General features: G+C 52.5%; 1 protein-coding gene across 6 annotated transcripts in view; it reads left to right on the forward strand.

The window, feature by feature from the left end:
- Positions 1-15,515, forward strand: part of SULF2 (sulfatase 2) — a 132,339-nt gene that overhangs the window by 97,030 nt on the left and 19,794 nt on the right. For all 6 annotated transcript variants that reach the window (XM_032142950.2, XM_032142951.2, XM_032142953.2 and 3 more), the window contains 5 exons: positions 1,873-2,042; positions 7,637-7,787; positions 9,036-9,211; positions 13,617-13,745; positions 15,439-15,495. In XM_032142950.2, coding sequence (XP_031998841.1) covers positions 1,873-2,042; positions 7,637-7,787; positions 9,036-9,211; positions 13,617-13,745; positions 15,439-15,495 — 683 coding nt within the window. The remainder of the gene's footprint in view (positions 1-1,872; positions 2,043-7,636; positions 7,788-9,035; positions 9,212-13,616; positions 13,746-15,438; positions 15,496-15,515) is intronic.

The following is a 15,515-nucleotide window of genomic DNA, read 5'->3' on the forward strand; positions in this document are numbered from 1 at the left end:
TTTTGAACGTAATTGTTTTGAGCAGAGCTGCTTCCTAGCAGAGGGTATATTTCAAGAACTCATTACCTTCAAGAAAGATTAGCAGCTAAATATTTACTAAATTCAGGAAGAGTTGTATGGGTGCTGTGGCTCATGCCTGTAATCCCACACTTTGGGAGGTCAAGGTGGGAGGATCACTTGAGCCTGGGAGATGGAGGCTGCAGTGAGCCATGATTTCACCATTGCACTCCAGTCTAGGGAATGGAGCAAGACCCTGACCAAAAAAAGAAAAAAGTTAAGAGTTTAGGCAAACCTCAACTTCTTAGCTGAGCTTTTAAAGCCTCCAGTTCTGGCCATTTACTTTTCCTCCAGCTCTTCTCCCCTCTTGCCCAATATGTAAGTCAGTTCCTTATTTTCCTGGAGACATTAGTGCATCACCATCCCTTTTTTTTTGTGCTGCTCTTTATATCATTTCTGCATTTTACCCTCTGACATTTTACCCTCTTTCCAAGGAGCCAGTTGCCATCTGCCCTCTTTTCTATTTTTAGGACACATGGCAAGCACATTCCTGCCTCAGAGCCCTGTTATCTGTGCCTAGAACTCTACCCTGGATCAGTGATTCTCAATCCTGAATACCCATTAGAATCCCCTGGGGAGTTTTTTAAAAGTCTGATACCTGAGCCAAACTGCAGGCCAATCCAACCAGAATCTCTGGGGGTGGGCCCAGGTGTCAGTAAGCTCTCCAGCGGATTCCGGCAAAATCCGGTGATATATATCTTCCTACGCCCAGCTCCTTCTCATCATTCAGGTCTCAACTCCAATGTCACCTCCTCAGAGAGGACCTCCCTGACTGCCCCAGCTAAAATATGCCCTTCATCTCAGCTGCCAGTTACTCTTTGTTACATCTCTCTGTTTTATGATATTTCCTTCCTCTGTCACACCTTTTAACTACCTTGGTTCTTTCTTTATATATGTGTCTGCTCCTGCCCCAGTGTAGGCACCCCAGGAACTTAGGGATATACCCACCCTGCATGACAGTGTCCCCAGAGTCTTGAAAAAACTTCAGACTTAGGAGCCAAGACTCTGTAGTGCTGGGTCCAACATTTACTAGCTGTGTGCCATTGGGCAATTCACTTAGCTTCTCTGTGCCTTAATTTCCTGTTCTGGAAAATAAGGATTATCATCATACCTACTTTCTATAGTTATGCCAGAATTAAGTGAGCAAATACAGGTAAACACAGAACGGTCCTTGGCACATCGTAAGCACTCAATAGTGTTAGCTATTATTCTTTTAATATCTTTTTTTTTTTTTTTTTTGAGTCAGAGTCTTGCTTTGTCACCCAGGCTGGAGTGCAATCATGCAGTCTTGGCTCACTGCAGCCTCCACCTCCTGTGTTCAAGCGATTCTCCTGCCTCAGCCTTCTGAGTAGCTGGGCTACAGGTGCTCACTACCATGCCTGGCTAATTTTTGCATTTTTAGTAGAGATGGTGTTTCACTGTGTTGGCCAGGCTGGTCTCAAACTGACCTCAGGTGATCCACCCACCTCAGACTCCCAAAGTGCTGGGATCACAGGTGTGAGCCATCCCACCCAGCCTATTCTTTTAATATCTATCTTGAGTGATATATTGCAATTCCTGCCCTGTTCTCCCTACCCACTTCTCTGCCTTATCTCTAATGAGCTCAGCACCATTTGCGTCATTTGTCTGGCATTTCATTTATTTTACTTGCTTATTTCTTGTCTGTCTGCTCCCTAGACTTTCAGCTCCAGAAGGGCAGAAATTGTTTTGTTCACTGTTGTGTCCCCTGTGCCTAGCAGGGTTCCTGGCACGTAGCGGACACCCGTATGAATACCTGGCTCCTCACCTGTTCTCCTGTCTCTCCCCACCCCCCAGGATTACCTCACAGACCTCATCACCAATGACAGCGTGAGCTTCTTCCGCACGTCCAAGAAGATGTACCCGCACAGGCCAGTCCTCCTGGTCATCAGCCATGCAGCCCCCCACGGCCCTGAAGATTCAGCCCCACAATATTCACGCCTCTTCCCAAACGCATCTCAGCACATGTAAGCCTCAGCACTCTGCCTGCCAGAGGCACTGCTTAGCATGAAGAGGGAGGGTCAGGCTTTAGCAACAGTACTGTCACCACCATGACTTCGCTCTGCCTCCTCTCTAATCCTCCTGGTTTAAAGACCCCAAGAACATACTGCTTGTCTGTGGTGAAACTGGGATGCAACTCCAGACAGCCTGGCCAACAGACCAAGGCAGGAGAATTTTTAACTTGGGATACACGGCCTTCCACCAAGAGGTCTGTGGATGGAACTGCGTAGAATAGGTTTCCTTTTAATGCCATGTGTATTTTATTTAAGACATCTAAAAACATTATTTTGAGGAGGGGATCTATAGTTTTACCAGACTAGTTATTTGCCACCATTTATTGAGCTGTGGGCTGTGTAGCAGGTGCTGTGCTAAGCCCTAGGCATTGTGTCCAGTCCCTGAATACTCACAATGACCCTCAGTGTACCAGTTATCTATTGCCATGTAACAAATCATCCCAGAATCTAGCAACTTAAAACAACAAACACAAATTATGTCACGGTGTCTGTGAGTCAGGAATCTGGGAGTGGCTCTTCTGAGCTTCTGGCCCAGGGTCTCCTGAGGTTGCATTCAAGGTGTCAGCTGGGGCTGCAGTCACCTGAGGCTTAAGTGGGGCTCAGTCCCATGGCTGGGTCTTGCCACAGGAGTCTGTGTCCATAGGGTGTTTGAGTGTCCTCACAACGTGATAGCTGGCCTCGCCCACAGCAAATGATGAGAGAGAGTAAGGCCAAGAAGGAGCCACAGTGTCTTTTACAACCTAATCTCGGAAGTGGCACCATCACTCTGCCACATTCTATTGGTCACACAGACCGGTCCTTCTACAATGTGGAGGGTCTACGCAGGGGTGTGAGGGCCAGGAAGTAGAGATTATCAAGGGCCATCTTGGAAGCTGCCTGTCACACTTGGTATTCCCATTTTTATAGATGAAGAAACTGAGGCACAGAGAGGTAAGGTAACTTACCTGAGGTCACCCAGCTCTAAGTGGCAGAGCCAGGATTCAAGTCCAGCCCGCACTTCTGCTTCCCATGCCTCTGCCCACCCCTGTAGTACACTATCCAGCTGGCTGGGAAACTTCTTGGAAAGTTGTCCTGCTTCTCTCTGCCTCAGACCACCCCCTGCTTAGCAGTGACTCAGCAGCCCTTACTGTGACATTCTGGGGCTGCAAGGATGGGGCGGTTTGGAATCTGCCTGAATATTCAGGGTGTTTAGCTTCATTACAATCAGAATACATTGCCCTCCTCAAGCCCCTCCTGTAATTACTTTCTGACAGCCCTCGAAGCAGCTCAGAGAGGGTAGAAGGCACTGTTCACCTTCCCATCCCTGTTCACCTTCCCATCCCTGTTCACCTTCCCATCCCTGTTCACCTTCCCATCCCTGTTCACCTTCCCATCCCCTGGTCTCTGGGGAGGAGGCTTTGACAGAAGATGATGAGCTGGGTCCCAGGGGCTGCAGCATTGCTGCTGTGCACATCTGTCTGGCTCCCCGTCCAAACCCAAGCCCACTCCTCTCCACCCAAGAAGGCCAGCCTCCCCTAGCAGCAGGCACCCCGCCCCACCCCCACTTAGAATTCATCCCTGCAGGGGGTGGAGGCCACTCAGCCCCATCTAAGGGAGAAGCCGTGGGTGGGGGAAGGGACGCTTTGCTTCAGCAGCATCTCTCAAAGAGGTGCCGGCTTCACCCCATGCAGCAGCGAGCGGCGCCAGAATTTCATGATGAAATTGTTTGACATTGCCTGCTGGTTTATTTTCCCTTTGAAATGAAAATTACAGAAATTGAAAATGAGCACTGTCTGCTCTTATGTGGAGAAGCCCCCTTTGCCTTCTTAGCGGCATGTTTGGAAGGCTCTCTTATCTCTGGGGTATAATCATTTCCGAAAGAAACCAAAAAAGAAAGTTCTGCAGCTAGGATGTTTAATGATGACGTTCAAGAAGGGGTGGAGAGGGGACAGAGCCAGGGCGCACGGTTAGAGCACTGGATCTTTCTGTCAGGGGTCTCGTATCCCATCTCTCCCCTAGAAAGCCGGCACATGCCCTGTCCTGGGGCAGGCCTTGTGGACTCTGGCAAAAGCTGGTAGATGGTGGTACCATCCACCCCACAGACCCCAGGGCCCTGCACCCTCCCCACGCACCCCCCCACACACAGTCACATACATACAGACACACACAAAGACATGCAAATGCACACACATAAGCACACAGAGACATACCACACAAGCAGACACACACACAAACACACGCAAGCTTGGGCAACTTAGTGAGACTCTGTCTCTACAGAAAATTTAAAATTAGCCAGGGGTGGTGGTGCACGCCTGTAGTCCCAGCTACGTGAAAGGCTGAGGCAGAAGGATCACTTGAGCCCGAGAGGTTGAGGCTGCAGTGAGCTGTGATGGCGCCACTGCACTCCAGCCTGAGTGACAGAGTGAGACCCTGTCTCGAGAAAAAAAAAAAACCATATGCACATGCAGACATACAAAAATGCACAGTTACAGACACACAGACATACACACATGCAAACACAGACGTAGGCAGAGATACAAAGATACATACAGGCATGCCCACAGACACAGCCCACCAGCCCTCAGAGCTTCCCTTCAAAGGGCGCTGATTGTGGCTTCAAGGGCTTTGGGGCGAAGGATGTTGGGGCTGCTGCTGACGGCCCCAGACACACAGTGGAGGGGCTGAGGACACCACCATCTTCCCGCCGTTTCCCCAGCAGAAGGGAAGGGGGATGGTCGTCTTCACGCCCTTTTGTGAACGCACCAGACATTCCTCAGATGCTGGAGGAGGTGAAGTTTTCAGATCTTTGCTGAACAGGCAGCTGGGCCCATGGGAAGATGCCGACATCCTCCCTGGGTTGCCTGGCTTGACACAGGCGACCGGCGAGCCGGCGTCGACCCCAAGCACCACCCAGCTCTGCTGCCTTCTGGCCTCAGTGTCCTCCAAAAGCGCTCTCTCAGAGCCAGGGCTGCAGAAATCATCATCCTCTGAACAAACTCACCCCTCACTGTTCTCGAGGGCCGACATCAGCCTAACTTCTCATGGATTCAGAGATGATTGCTGAAAATTGCATCCTGGAATCCGGGCCCTTGGGCCTGCAGGACCAATTTTCCCACACGCTGCGCTGCTCTGAGAGCGTCTCTGTCCGACTGTTGCCCCCAGCAGCCCCCTTTCAGTTCCTCAGTGGGAGAGATCTGAGAGGGGAGCTGAGCTTGTTCCTGGGAATGTTCTACATGGCAGGTCAGGCCCTGAGACGGCAGAGCCGGCCCACAGGAGACCCTGGCCATTCCGTAATGAAAGGAAGCGTGGGCCCTGATGGATTTAGTGGCACAAGGCCGCAGATCAGCCAGGGGCTCAGAAAGCCGAGTCCAGGGGAGCCTTGGAGACAGTGACTCACCACCCGCCTTACATAGCAATGGTGTCCACAGCTGCCAAGCTATCCCAGCGGCAGCGGCACAATTTCTGCCCCGGATGATTGTGATATTTGAGACACTGCTGAAGTCCCGACGTGCCAGGCCACAGGGAGACATGTCTGTGCCCCTCTGACCAGGCTTGTTTTTCCTCCTCTTCTTCGCGGGAGCTCCTTGCCCCCAGAACACCCACTGTGAAAAGCGATGGAAACTCACCCTTTACTTCAGCCTTGACTGGGAAGAGGGGCCAGATTTGCAGGGAACCTGGCCTTCAAGAACCATCAGGGCGAGGAAGCCCACGTTTTGTGAGACCTTAAACAGTGCCTTCTGTCAATGGTGCACCCCACCCAGGAGACTCACTCCTCCATGCTGCGGTTTTCAGTAGCTCAGAGCAAGGGGCCCGCCATAAACTGAGGTGACAAGGAGGTGCTCTTGGTTTGCTCACAATGATTCCTCTGGTTTTGGTTTAATCTCCCATTGACTAACCAGGAAACAGGGTCAGAGACGTTTAGGGACCTGCCTGCTGTCTCACGGAGTGAGTGACAGACCCAGTGTACCTGACTTCTGCCGTGGAGTCACCCGTGATGACTAATGACAAAGGGACACACCAATGATAACCTCTCCCGAGCAGTCGTCACGCACTGGCCATGGTTAGAAGGGTTCCCCTTACAGCCTCTCAATGCTCACAACCATCCTGGGAACTGGCACTGTCTATATTCTCCTTGGGTAGGAAATGACGGAACTGATGGCTTGGGAGGCGACTAACTGGCCAAAGACAGAACTGTGGCTCAAACCCCAGCAGCTGGTATGGCCAACCACTACCGTGATATCATCATAGATATCTGCGTGGGGTCCCTCCATCCCTCACGTCACAGGTGCTCAGACAGAACTTTGCCCAACACACTCCTGCTGCGAGATTAAGCAGCATGCCAGGTGCAGTGGCTCATGCTTGTAATGCCGAAACTTTGGGAGGCCAAGGTGGGTGGATCACCTGAGGTCAGGAGTTCAAGACCAGCCTGGCCAACATGGCAAAACCCCATCTCTACTAAAACTACAAGAATTAGCCAGGTGTGGTGACACAAGCCTGTAGTCCCAGCTACTGAAGAGGCTGAGGCAGGAGAATCACTTGAACCCAGGAGGCAAAGGCTGCAGTGAGCTGAGATCCCACCACTGCACTCCAGCCTGGACCACAGCAAGACTCCATCTCAAAGAGGCCGGGCGCGGTGGCTCATGCCTGTAATCCCAACACTTTGGGAGGCCAAGGTGGGCAGATCACGAGGTCAGGAGATGAAGACCATCCTGGCTAACACAGTGAAACCCCATTTCTACTAAAAATACAAAAAATTAGCCAGGTGTGGTGGCACACACCTGTAGTCCCAGCTACTCGAGAGGCTGAGGGAGGAGAATTGCTTGAATCGGGAGGTGGAGGTTGCAGTGAGCTGAGATCATGCCCCTGCACTCCAGCCTGAGTGACAGAACGAGACTCCATCTCAAAAAATAAAGAGAATGTGGCATGTCCCAAATGTGCACATTCAGGTTTCTTCCTCACAATTCTGGCCTTGCACATATAACTATAACTTATTTAATTTTTAAATCAATTTCTATTATTTCAAACTAAAATCTATTGCAAAAGGATATTCTGTGGTCCTACCTTAACCACAATAACTGCCACCTGCCATTCACCAAAGGTAGCTGCCATCTACCAAAAATAGGTACAAGGCACACAAAGCAATGCTATGGAATTCGAGTTGGGAACTGGTTCCCGATGAAGGCTCTGAACTTGACTTTCTTCCTTTTTTTTCAAAAGGGAGATGAGCAAAGCCTAGAGAGGTGTTAAAGAAACACTAGCACCAAACTGAGACTTTGCCCTGAGAGAGCCGACAAGGGACTGGCTGTCTCACTTTGTCCTCAAGGTCACTGAATGCTGTGCCTCTTAGGAGCTTCCCACGTGCACACTTCACATGTGGAGAAACGCTGAAACAGGGTTTCGATAAGCCCCTGCCATGCCACTGTCCCCTTTCCCACCAGGGGAGCACACCTGGCCCTGGGCTGCAGACACAGCACAGGGTGGCTGCTCATCTGGGCGTGTCTGGCGAGGGCAGGGCAGGGTCCAGGCTGTCGCTGGCTTTGACTGATGCGTGTGTCCTTGCCCACCAGCACGCCAAGCTACAACTACGCACCCAACCCGGACAAACACTGGATCATGCGCTACACGGGGCCCATGAAGCCCATCCACATGGAATTCACCAACATGCTCCAGCGGAAGCGCTTGCAGACCCTCATGTCGGTGGACGACTCCATGGAGACGGTAGGTGCCCGCTGCATGCCTCTTGGTGGGCGTGGCTCTGAACCCCCAGCCAGGCCAGGGCCGAAACCTCCTGGCCCTTCAGGGTTTTCCTGGAGGAATAGAAATCAAAGGCAGAACGAAGAGGCCCCATATGCTAGACCTGGGGAACAGCTAGGAGCAATCCAGACAAAATCCTCTTCCTTCATGAAACATATTCTAGATCTGTGCTGCTCAATACGGTAACCATGTATGCTAGTTATATTTTTTCCTGCTATTTACATTTTTAAACACATTTGTTGGGATGTAATTCACATACCATACAATTCCCCCAATTAAAGTGTGCAATTCTGTGGTTTTCATATGCCCAGAGTTGTATAACCATCACCACATCCATGTTAGGACATTTTTCTTACCCCAAAGAGAAACCTTAGTCATTGCCCACTAAATCTCCCTCAGCCCCAGCCCCAGACAACTGGTGATCTCTTTCTGTCTCTCTAGATTGGGTGTTCTGCACACTTCCTATAAATGGAATCGTACACGCTGTGGCCTTCTGTGCCCAGCGCCTTTCTTTCACTTAGCGCCACGTGTTCAAGCTTCACCCCTGGTGTCGCATGAATCAGTCCCCCTCATTCCCTGTTATTGCTGAATAATATCCCATTGTATGGGTATTGCCACATTTTATTTAGCCATGGCTATTTAAACTGAATACAGTAACATTATAAAGTCAGTTCTTCTGTCACACAAGCCTCATTTCAGGTGCTCAGTAGGTTCGTGTGGCTGGAGGCCACCGTATCGGACAGTGCAGACATTAACACGGCCACCAATGCAGAAAGTTCTGCCACACGGTGCCCTTCTGGATCGCAAGCTCCTGCCACAGGCTGCAGCCCGAGTTTCACTCATTCATTCATTCACCCGACGGCATTATTGAGTGCCCGTGTACATGGGATACAGCAGGCAGGGAACAAAATGGCAAAAGTCTCTGCCCTAATGAAGGCAACATGCCAAGGCAGGGACACAGATGATCCACAGATAAGTAAAAGAGATGGAGGCCGAGAAGGGCCACAAAGAACCGTGGAGGGGAGGGCGGGCCAGGGGGTGACAGGAGGCAGGAAGGTGCAGTGACAAAGGGGAGAGCCCCTGGGAAAGTTGAGTGAAGACCTGAAGCAAGGGAGGGACAGAGCCTGAGATATCAAGCGCCTGTCACCCCGGCTCGGAGACGGGCCAAGCACCCAGTCCCCACTGCCCCTTGCCTCCTTGCCTGTGTTGCAGATTTACAACATGCTGGTTGAGACGGGCGAGCTGGACAACACGTACATCGTGTACACCGCCGACCACGGCTACCACATCGGCCAGTTTGGCCTGGTGAAAGGGAAATCCATGCCGTATGAGTTTGACATCAGGGTCCCGTTCTATGTGAGGGGCCCCAACGTGGAAGCTGGCTCTCTGTAAGTGTCATCCCCCAGGGACCCAGGGAGGCCCCTGGGCCCAGCTCAGGGCTTCAACTGTGCAGCCCAAACCCAAGCCCACCCTGGGTGGCACACAGTTTTGGCAGATGAACCCCAGGGCCAAAGGAAAGCAGTTATGTCATGCATGTTATACCCCTCTGCTGGGGAAGGAGAGGCCAGGAGCCATTAGCACCTGTGGAAACAGATTGTTTGTGGTGGGGCTGTATGCCAGGAAATCCAGGGAGCTGGGCTGTAGACGTGTGTGTGAGCACATGCGTGTCACCAGCAGGTGGGAATGGCTCTTGGATTTCTGTTCTGTTCTGTTCTAGCATTGCTTTGTGTGCCTTGTACCTATTTTTGGTAGATAGCAGTTACCTTTGGTGAATGGCAGGTGGCAGTTATTGTGGTTAAGGTAGGACCACAGAATATCCTTTTGCAATAGATTTTAGTTTGAAATAATAGAAATTGATTTAAAAATTAAATAAGTTATAGTTATATGTGTAAGGCCAGAATTGTGTGGGCAGTCATTGGGCCTGGAGGTTGTCAGGGAGAAACCCCGGACCTCAGCACAGGCAGCTGGTTGTCAGCCGGGATCAGCTGAGCCACCTCCGGGCAGCAGCATAAACGGAGATGCTGTTCCCTCCCATCCTTCCTGGAGGACCGCGTGGGCCGCAGCCCTCAGCCAGCCATTCTCCTTGGGCTAACCTTTGAGATGACAGGTTCTGGCAGCGAACATGCTGTGTCTGGGGCAGGGGAGCGGACAGGCCACTGTTCATGGCAGCAGCTTCCTTGGATCGGCTGAGATATTATGGAGACTGGCTCAAATGGGGTTTTTGAAAAGCAGATGTGTTGCTATTAAGACTGTCATTTGGTCTGCCTTCTGCCCATGCCCAGATGTGGGAACACACACCCAGCACTCACACAGGGCTGGCTGCAGAATTCCTCCTGAAAAGGCGTTGACAGTGCAGTGTGGAATTCCAGACTGACATGTTCCCACTGCCTTGGACATTTTGCGAGAATTCCAGGAGGCAGGCTACATGAGTTCAAGGCCAGAAAAAGTGATGGCTGTCTGTTGACCTTATCAGATCATGCCTGTCTTTGGCTGTTAGCGTCCCCATTGGAATAAGAGCTGTAATAACGATAGTCCACACGGATGGAGTGTCTGCTCTTCAGGGCTGGGTCTAAGAACTACATAATAATTCATTGCAAGCCGGGCCCTGTGGCTCACGCCTGTAATCCCAGCACTTTGGGAGGCCCAGGCGGGCAGATCATTTGAGGTCAGGAGTTCAAGACCAGCCTGGCCAACATGGGGAAACCCTGCCTCTACTAAAAATACAAAAATTAGCTGGACATGGTGGTGCACACCTGTGGTCCCAGCACTCAGGAGGCTGAGGCAGGAGAATCACTTGAACCTGGGAGGCGGAGGTTGCAGTGAGCCGAGATCATGCTCCTGCACTCCAGTCTGGGCGACAGAGTGAGACTCCATCTCAAAAAAACGTGAATAATTCGTTTCAGCATCACAACTGCCCTGTGACGTGGATGCTCATAGTAGCCCCGTTTTACATCCAAGGCCACTGAGGCACAGAGAGGTTAAGTTGCCTGAGTTGACAGAGCAAGTTAGGGAAGGGGCTGGGGCTTGAAGCCAGGCAGTCTCTATTCCCATCTGTCACATCTCTCAGAAACTTCGAACCATCTCTGTGAACAGAAAGAAGCTGACCCACTGAGGGCTCTACAAACACTGACATTGGGGGTTTGGTCAGCCTTGGAATCTGTGATCTGACTCATAGGACCCAAAACCACATCCCACATGGCCAAGGAAAAGAGAGTGCTCATGTCAGGTTTGGGACCAAAGACACACAGTATCTGTCAGCCAGGACTCCTTTGGTTGCAAGCAGAAATGACCTTTGAACCAGATAAGGCATATAAGATAAAAGGAACACAGTAACTATAGTTACTGAAAAGTCCATGCACAGCTCCAGCCTCAGGCATGGCTGGATCCAGCAGTCTTACAATGTCATTGGAAAACTCTCATTTCTTATCTCTCAGTCCCACTTCCGCTGAATTGGCTTTATTCTCAGGCAGGTTTTTCTCCTTATGGCAGGGTCAGCAGCTCCAGATTTTCAGCCATCCTGTTTAGGAAGCCAAACTGCTTTGAACAGAAGACCTGAGGCTGACTCCCACTGGCCTGACTTAGGTCACGTGTCCTTCCCTGAACCATTCACTGTAGCCAGAGGTGACAGAAACCCTTGAGTAACCAGGCTGAGTGCATTGGGCAGTGGACTCTGAATGGGGCCAGGTAGTTCCTACAGAATTAGAAGCTGCGACACAGAGCAAGGCATGGGTGCTGGCCAGGAAAAGCAACCGCTGTCCTCCTTCCCCTGAGCCTGGAGCAGTGGGACCACTGGACAAGCTCAGCCCCATCAGCTGCTGGTTGCTGGGTTCCGCAGAGCGCCCGTCGCTCAGCAGTCTTCCCAGCTCCCTCGCCTCTGGATTCAGTTGTAGCACCTTACGCTGGCCTTCGATCCCCCCATGACACAGCCCCATCTTCAGCAGCTGCACACATGCTTGGCAGCCTGCCCGATGTTCACAGGGCACTGGACTGGGGAGAGATGAGGGGTTAAAGATGACGGAAACCCTAGGACCCAGGCCCTGCCCTGGTCCCCAGGGAACTAGCAGGGAGGGCACTCAGGTGCTCTGACGGGACTGTCCACCATTCAACAGGTCCTGGGTCCTGTGCTGGGCACACCCCTCAAGTCCCTTACCCTACATTGGGAATGCCATCAGCCAGAAACAAAAGCCAGGAGAGGTGGCTCATGCCTGTAATCCCAGCACTTTGGGAGGCTGAGGCGGATGTATCACCTGAGGTCAGGAGTTCAAGAGTAACCTGGCCAACATGGTGAAACCCCACCTCTACTAAAAGTACAAAAATTATGGGTGTGGTGGTGCATGCCTGTAATCCCAGCTACTCGGGAGGCTGAGGCATGAGAATCACTTGAACCCAGGAGGTGGAGGTTGCAGTCAGCCGAGATTGTGCCACCACACTCCAGCCTGGGTGACAGAGCAAGACACCTCTCAAAAAAAGAAACAGGAGCCAGGAAAGGTGGCAGATGTATGGGAATTCACTTAGCCAATATTTACTGAGTAGCTACTGTGTGTTCTAAGGGTATAAGTCCTGGAGATGCAGAAGTGACCATCTGAGCCAGCCTTCTTGCAGCTTAGAGTCTAACTGGGTAATAGACAATAAGCCAGAGAAATAAGTAAATTATATAGCATATGAGATGGTGATAAGTCTTCAGGAGAAAGATAAAGCAGGGAGGGTGGGGAGGGGGTGCAGTTCCAAATAGGGTCCTCAGGAGGGGCCTTGTGTTGGGTATCTGTGCTACAGAACAAACTGCCACAAACTCAGCAGCTTAAGACAACACACATGTCCAAACTCATGGTGTCTGAGGGTCAGAAGCCTGGGCCCAGCCCTGCAGGGTCATCTGCTTAGGCTGAAATCAAGGTGCCGGCCAGGGCTGTGGTCTCATCCAGAGGCTCGACTGGGGAGCATCTACATCCCTGCTCACGGGGCAGGTCAAGGGCAAGCAGAGGACTTGAACCCATGCAGTCTGCCTCCCAAACTGCTCACAGTCTAGCCACTGATTTAGAGTGGCTTGCTTCTTCAAAGCCAGCAAGGGGAGAAAGAAACCAGAGCCAGACTGCTAGCAGGATAGAGTTGACTATCTCATAACACAACCACGGGAGTGACAGCCCATCACCTTCACATCCCACTGGTTGGCAGCAGGTGCAGGTTGGTCCACACCCAAGGTGAGGGGGTCACATTAAGGTGTGATCACCAGGGACAGGGATTCTGGGGACCACTGAGGCCTGTCACAGGCCTCCTTGGTCATAGAGCAAAGAACTAAAGGGGTGAGGGACGGTGGCCCCTGATCTCCAGGGAAAGAACATTCCAGGCAGAGAGGATGGTAAAGAAGAAGGCCCTGAGGCTGGACTGTGCCTGGGCTGTCAAGGAACAGTGAGGAGCCAGTGTTTGCCCCAGAGGTCCAGGGGAAGGGTTCGGGAAGGGCCAGGATTTGGGCTGGTTGTAAAGGCGGGTCACCTTTGCTCAGGAAGTGGGGACAGGAAGGGCAGGAGGGGGACAGGGTGGGGCTGTCAGCTCACAGCATGGCATGTCTGAGACACAGAAGCTAAGGGGAGGCAAGCGCAGAGTGGAGGTTCGGCTGAATCTGGGCCACAGAGGGGAGCTTGCCAGGCCGCAGAGGTTGAGGTGCCAGACTGCAGCTTCCATACCTGCAGATGTCAGCCCCCAACAAACTGCTGCCCACCTACCGCTCCCCAACGCCCCGCATGAGGCTGAGACACCACCACCCCAGTGGCTGAGTCCCCGATCTCCTGCCTCCCCCAGGAATCCCCACATCGTCCTCAACATTGACCTGGCCCCCACCATCCTGGACATTGCAGGCCTGGACATACCTGCAGATATGGACGGAAAATCCATCCTCAAGCTGCTGGACACGGAGCGGCCGGTGAATCGGTGAGGAAGGATCAGGGCAGGTTTTGGGGGGCCAGGACATTGACCTGCGGGAACTCAGAGCAAAACCCTGTGGGTCTAGAATGTGGGGTCTCCAAGGGTCAGGAGCTGGGGTTCTCAGGTCCCCCTATGCCAACCACTTACCTGCTGTGGGAGAGAAGCATGGCCCCCTCTCCGAGATTCTGTCTTCCCATCTGGAATGTGGCCAAGGTGACCGGTTGGGGACCTTCTCTGAGCTAAAATTACCCAAAGCTTGAAATGATAGCAGCAGTGATGGTAGGAGTTGGTGCTAACTGCACGGCGCTTGTGTGTGAGGCCCTGTTCTAAGTACCGTGCAGGGAAATCTGGGAATTTGATCCTCACAGTAACCCAGCAAGGTGGACATTATCATCATCCCCGTTTTACCAGTTTGGAATCCGAGTCCCAAAGCGATTGAGTGGCTTGTCGGAGGTATCCCAGCAAGTCTGGATGTAGCTCTGGGAATTCAGATGCTGACTCACCAGGGCCCATAACTTTAATGCTGGAGGGTGTGATGGGAACATATTCCTAGGTGTCCAGAGAGGCAGAATAGGAACCGTGAGGGTGGGCAAGTCAGACAGTTGGGAGGTGGGCTGAGTCGGGGCGGGGAGGCTGGTGTGGCCGCAGCGACATCTGGTGGCCAGCGCTCTAACAGCCACCAGGTTCCTGGCCTCCAGGTGCTACTTCAACTCCTGGCTTGCACCTCTGGCAGCGGAGCCCTTCCCCTGTGGCCTCCCAGAGGCTCCAGCCAGGCGAGCACTGTGTGCCCACATCTGGCTGCCCTGTAGGGGGACCACGTCCATTGAGGCTCCTCCCCTGACTGTGAGGCCAGGCGAGCTGTAATGGTATAAAATGGACATGTTTGGGGACACTGGCCTGGGAGCCAGGACACCTGGGAGTCAGGGGACAGGGTGGAAGCTTCCCCTCTCAGCTTCAGAGTCCCCATCTAGGAAATGGAAATGACCAGGTGGCACTGGATGAAACATACAAATTACATACATGCAACTGCAAAGCACCAAAGAAGAAAATACCCCCAAAACCCAATGCAATTAACCCGACATCAAGGCAACTGCTGCGCCTGAAACTGAGCTCAAGACAGAGCTCAAGATGCTGAACCACTGCACTGACGCTGAACCACTGCGCCTGACGCTGAGCTCAAGACAGAGCTCAAGACGCCGAACCACTGCGCCTGAACGCTGAGCTCAAGACAGAGCTCAAGACGCCGAACCACTGCGCCTGATGCTGAGCTCAAGACAGAGCTCAAGATGCTGAACCACTGCACTGACGCTGAACCACTGCCCCTGATGCTGAGCTCAAGACAGAGCTCGTCTAGCGCCGGGGGAGTTGCTGGGCTTCCTGGTGGGGTTTGAGATGTGCGCGCGCGCGTGCACACACACACACACAGACACACAGTTACTTGGGTGGGACTTACAGTGACTTTGACCTGGGTCATTTCTGCCCTGTGTACTTCCAGACCCAAGTCTCTGGGGAAGGGGTGGCTCAACTCAGAGGAGGGTGTGCAATGCTCCAGTGCCCAGCTGGGGGCGCTCACCACAGTTGCCGTCCAGGCTGACTGTAAACCAAGGCTGACGCCTGGTGCCGTCCCTGCTCCTGGGGGAATAGGGGGTGGTGGGAAGCCCTCACATTGCTGAGAAGCAGGAGCCATGCTTTTTTCCAGGTTTCACTTGAAAAAGAAGATGAGGGTCTGGAGGGACTCCTTCCTGGTGGAGAGAGGGTGAGTGCCGGGTCCTGGGA

This window comes from Hylobates moloch, unplaced genomic scaffold (assembly GCF_009828535.3).
Source record: "Hylobates moloch isolate HMO894 unplaced genomic scaffold, HMol_V3 SCAFFOLD_21, whole genome shotgun sequence".
In the NCBI taxonomy this organism is placed as follows: domain Eukaryota; kingdom Metazoa; phylum Chordata; class Mammalia; order Primates; family Hylobatidae; genus Hylobates; species Hylobates moloch.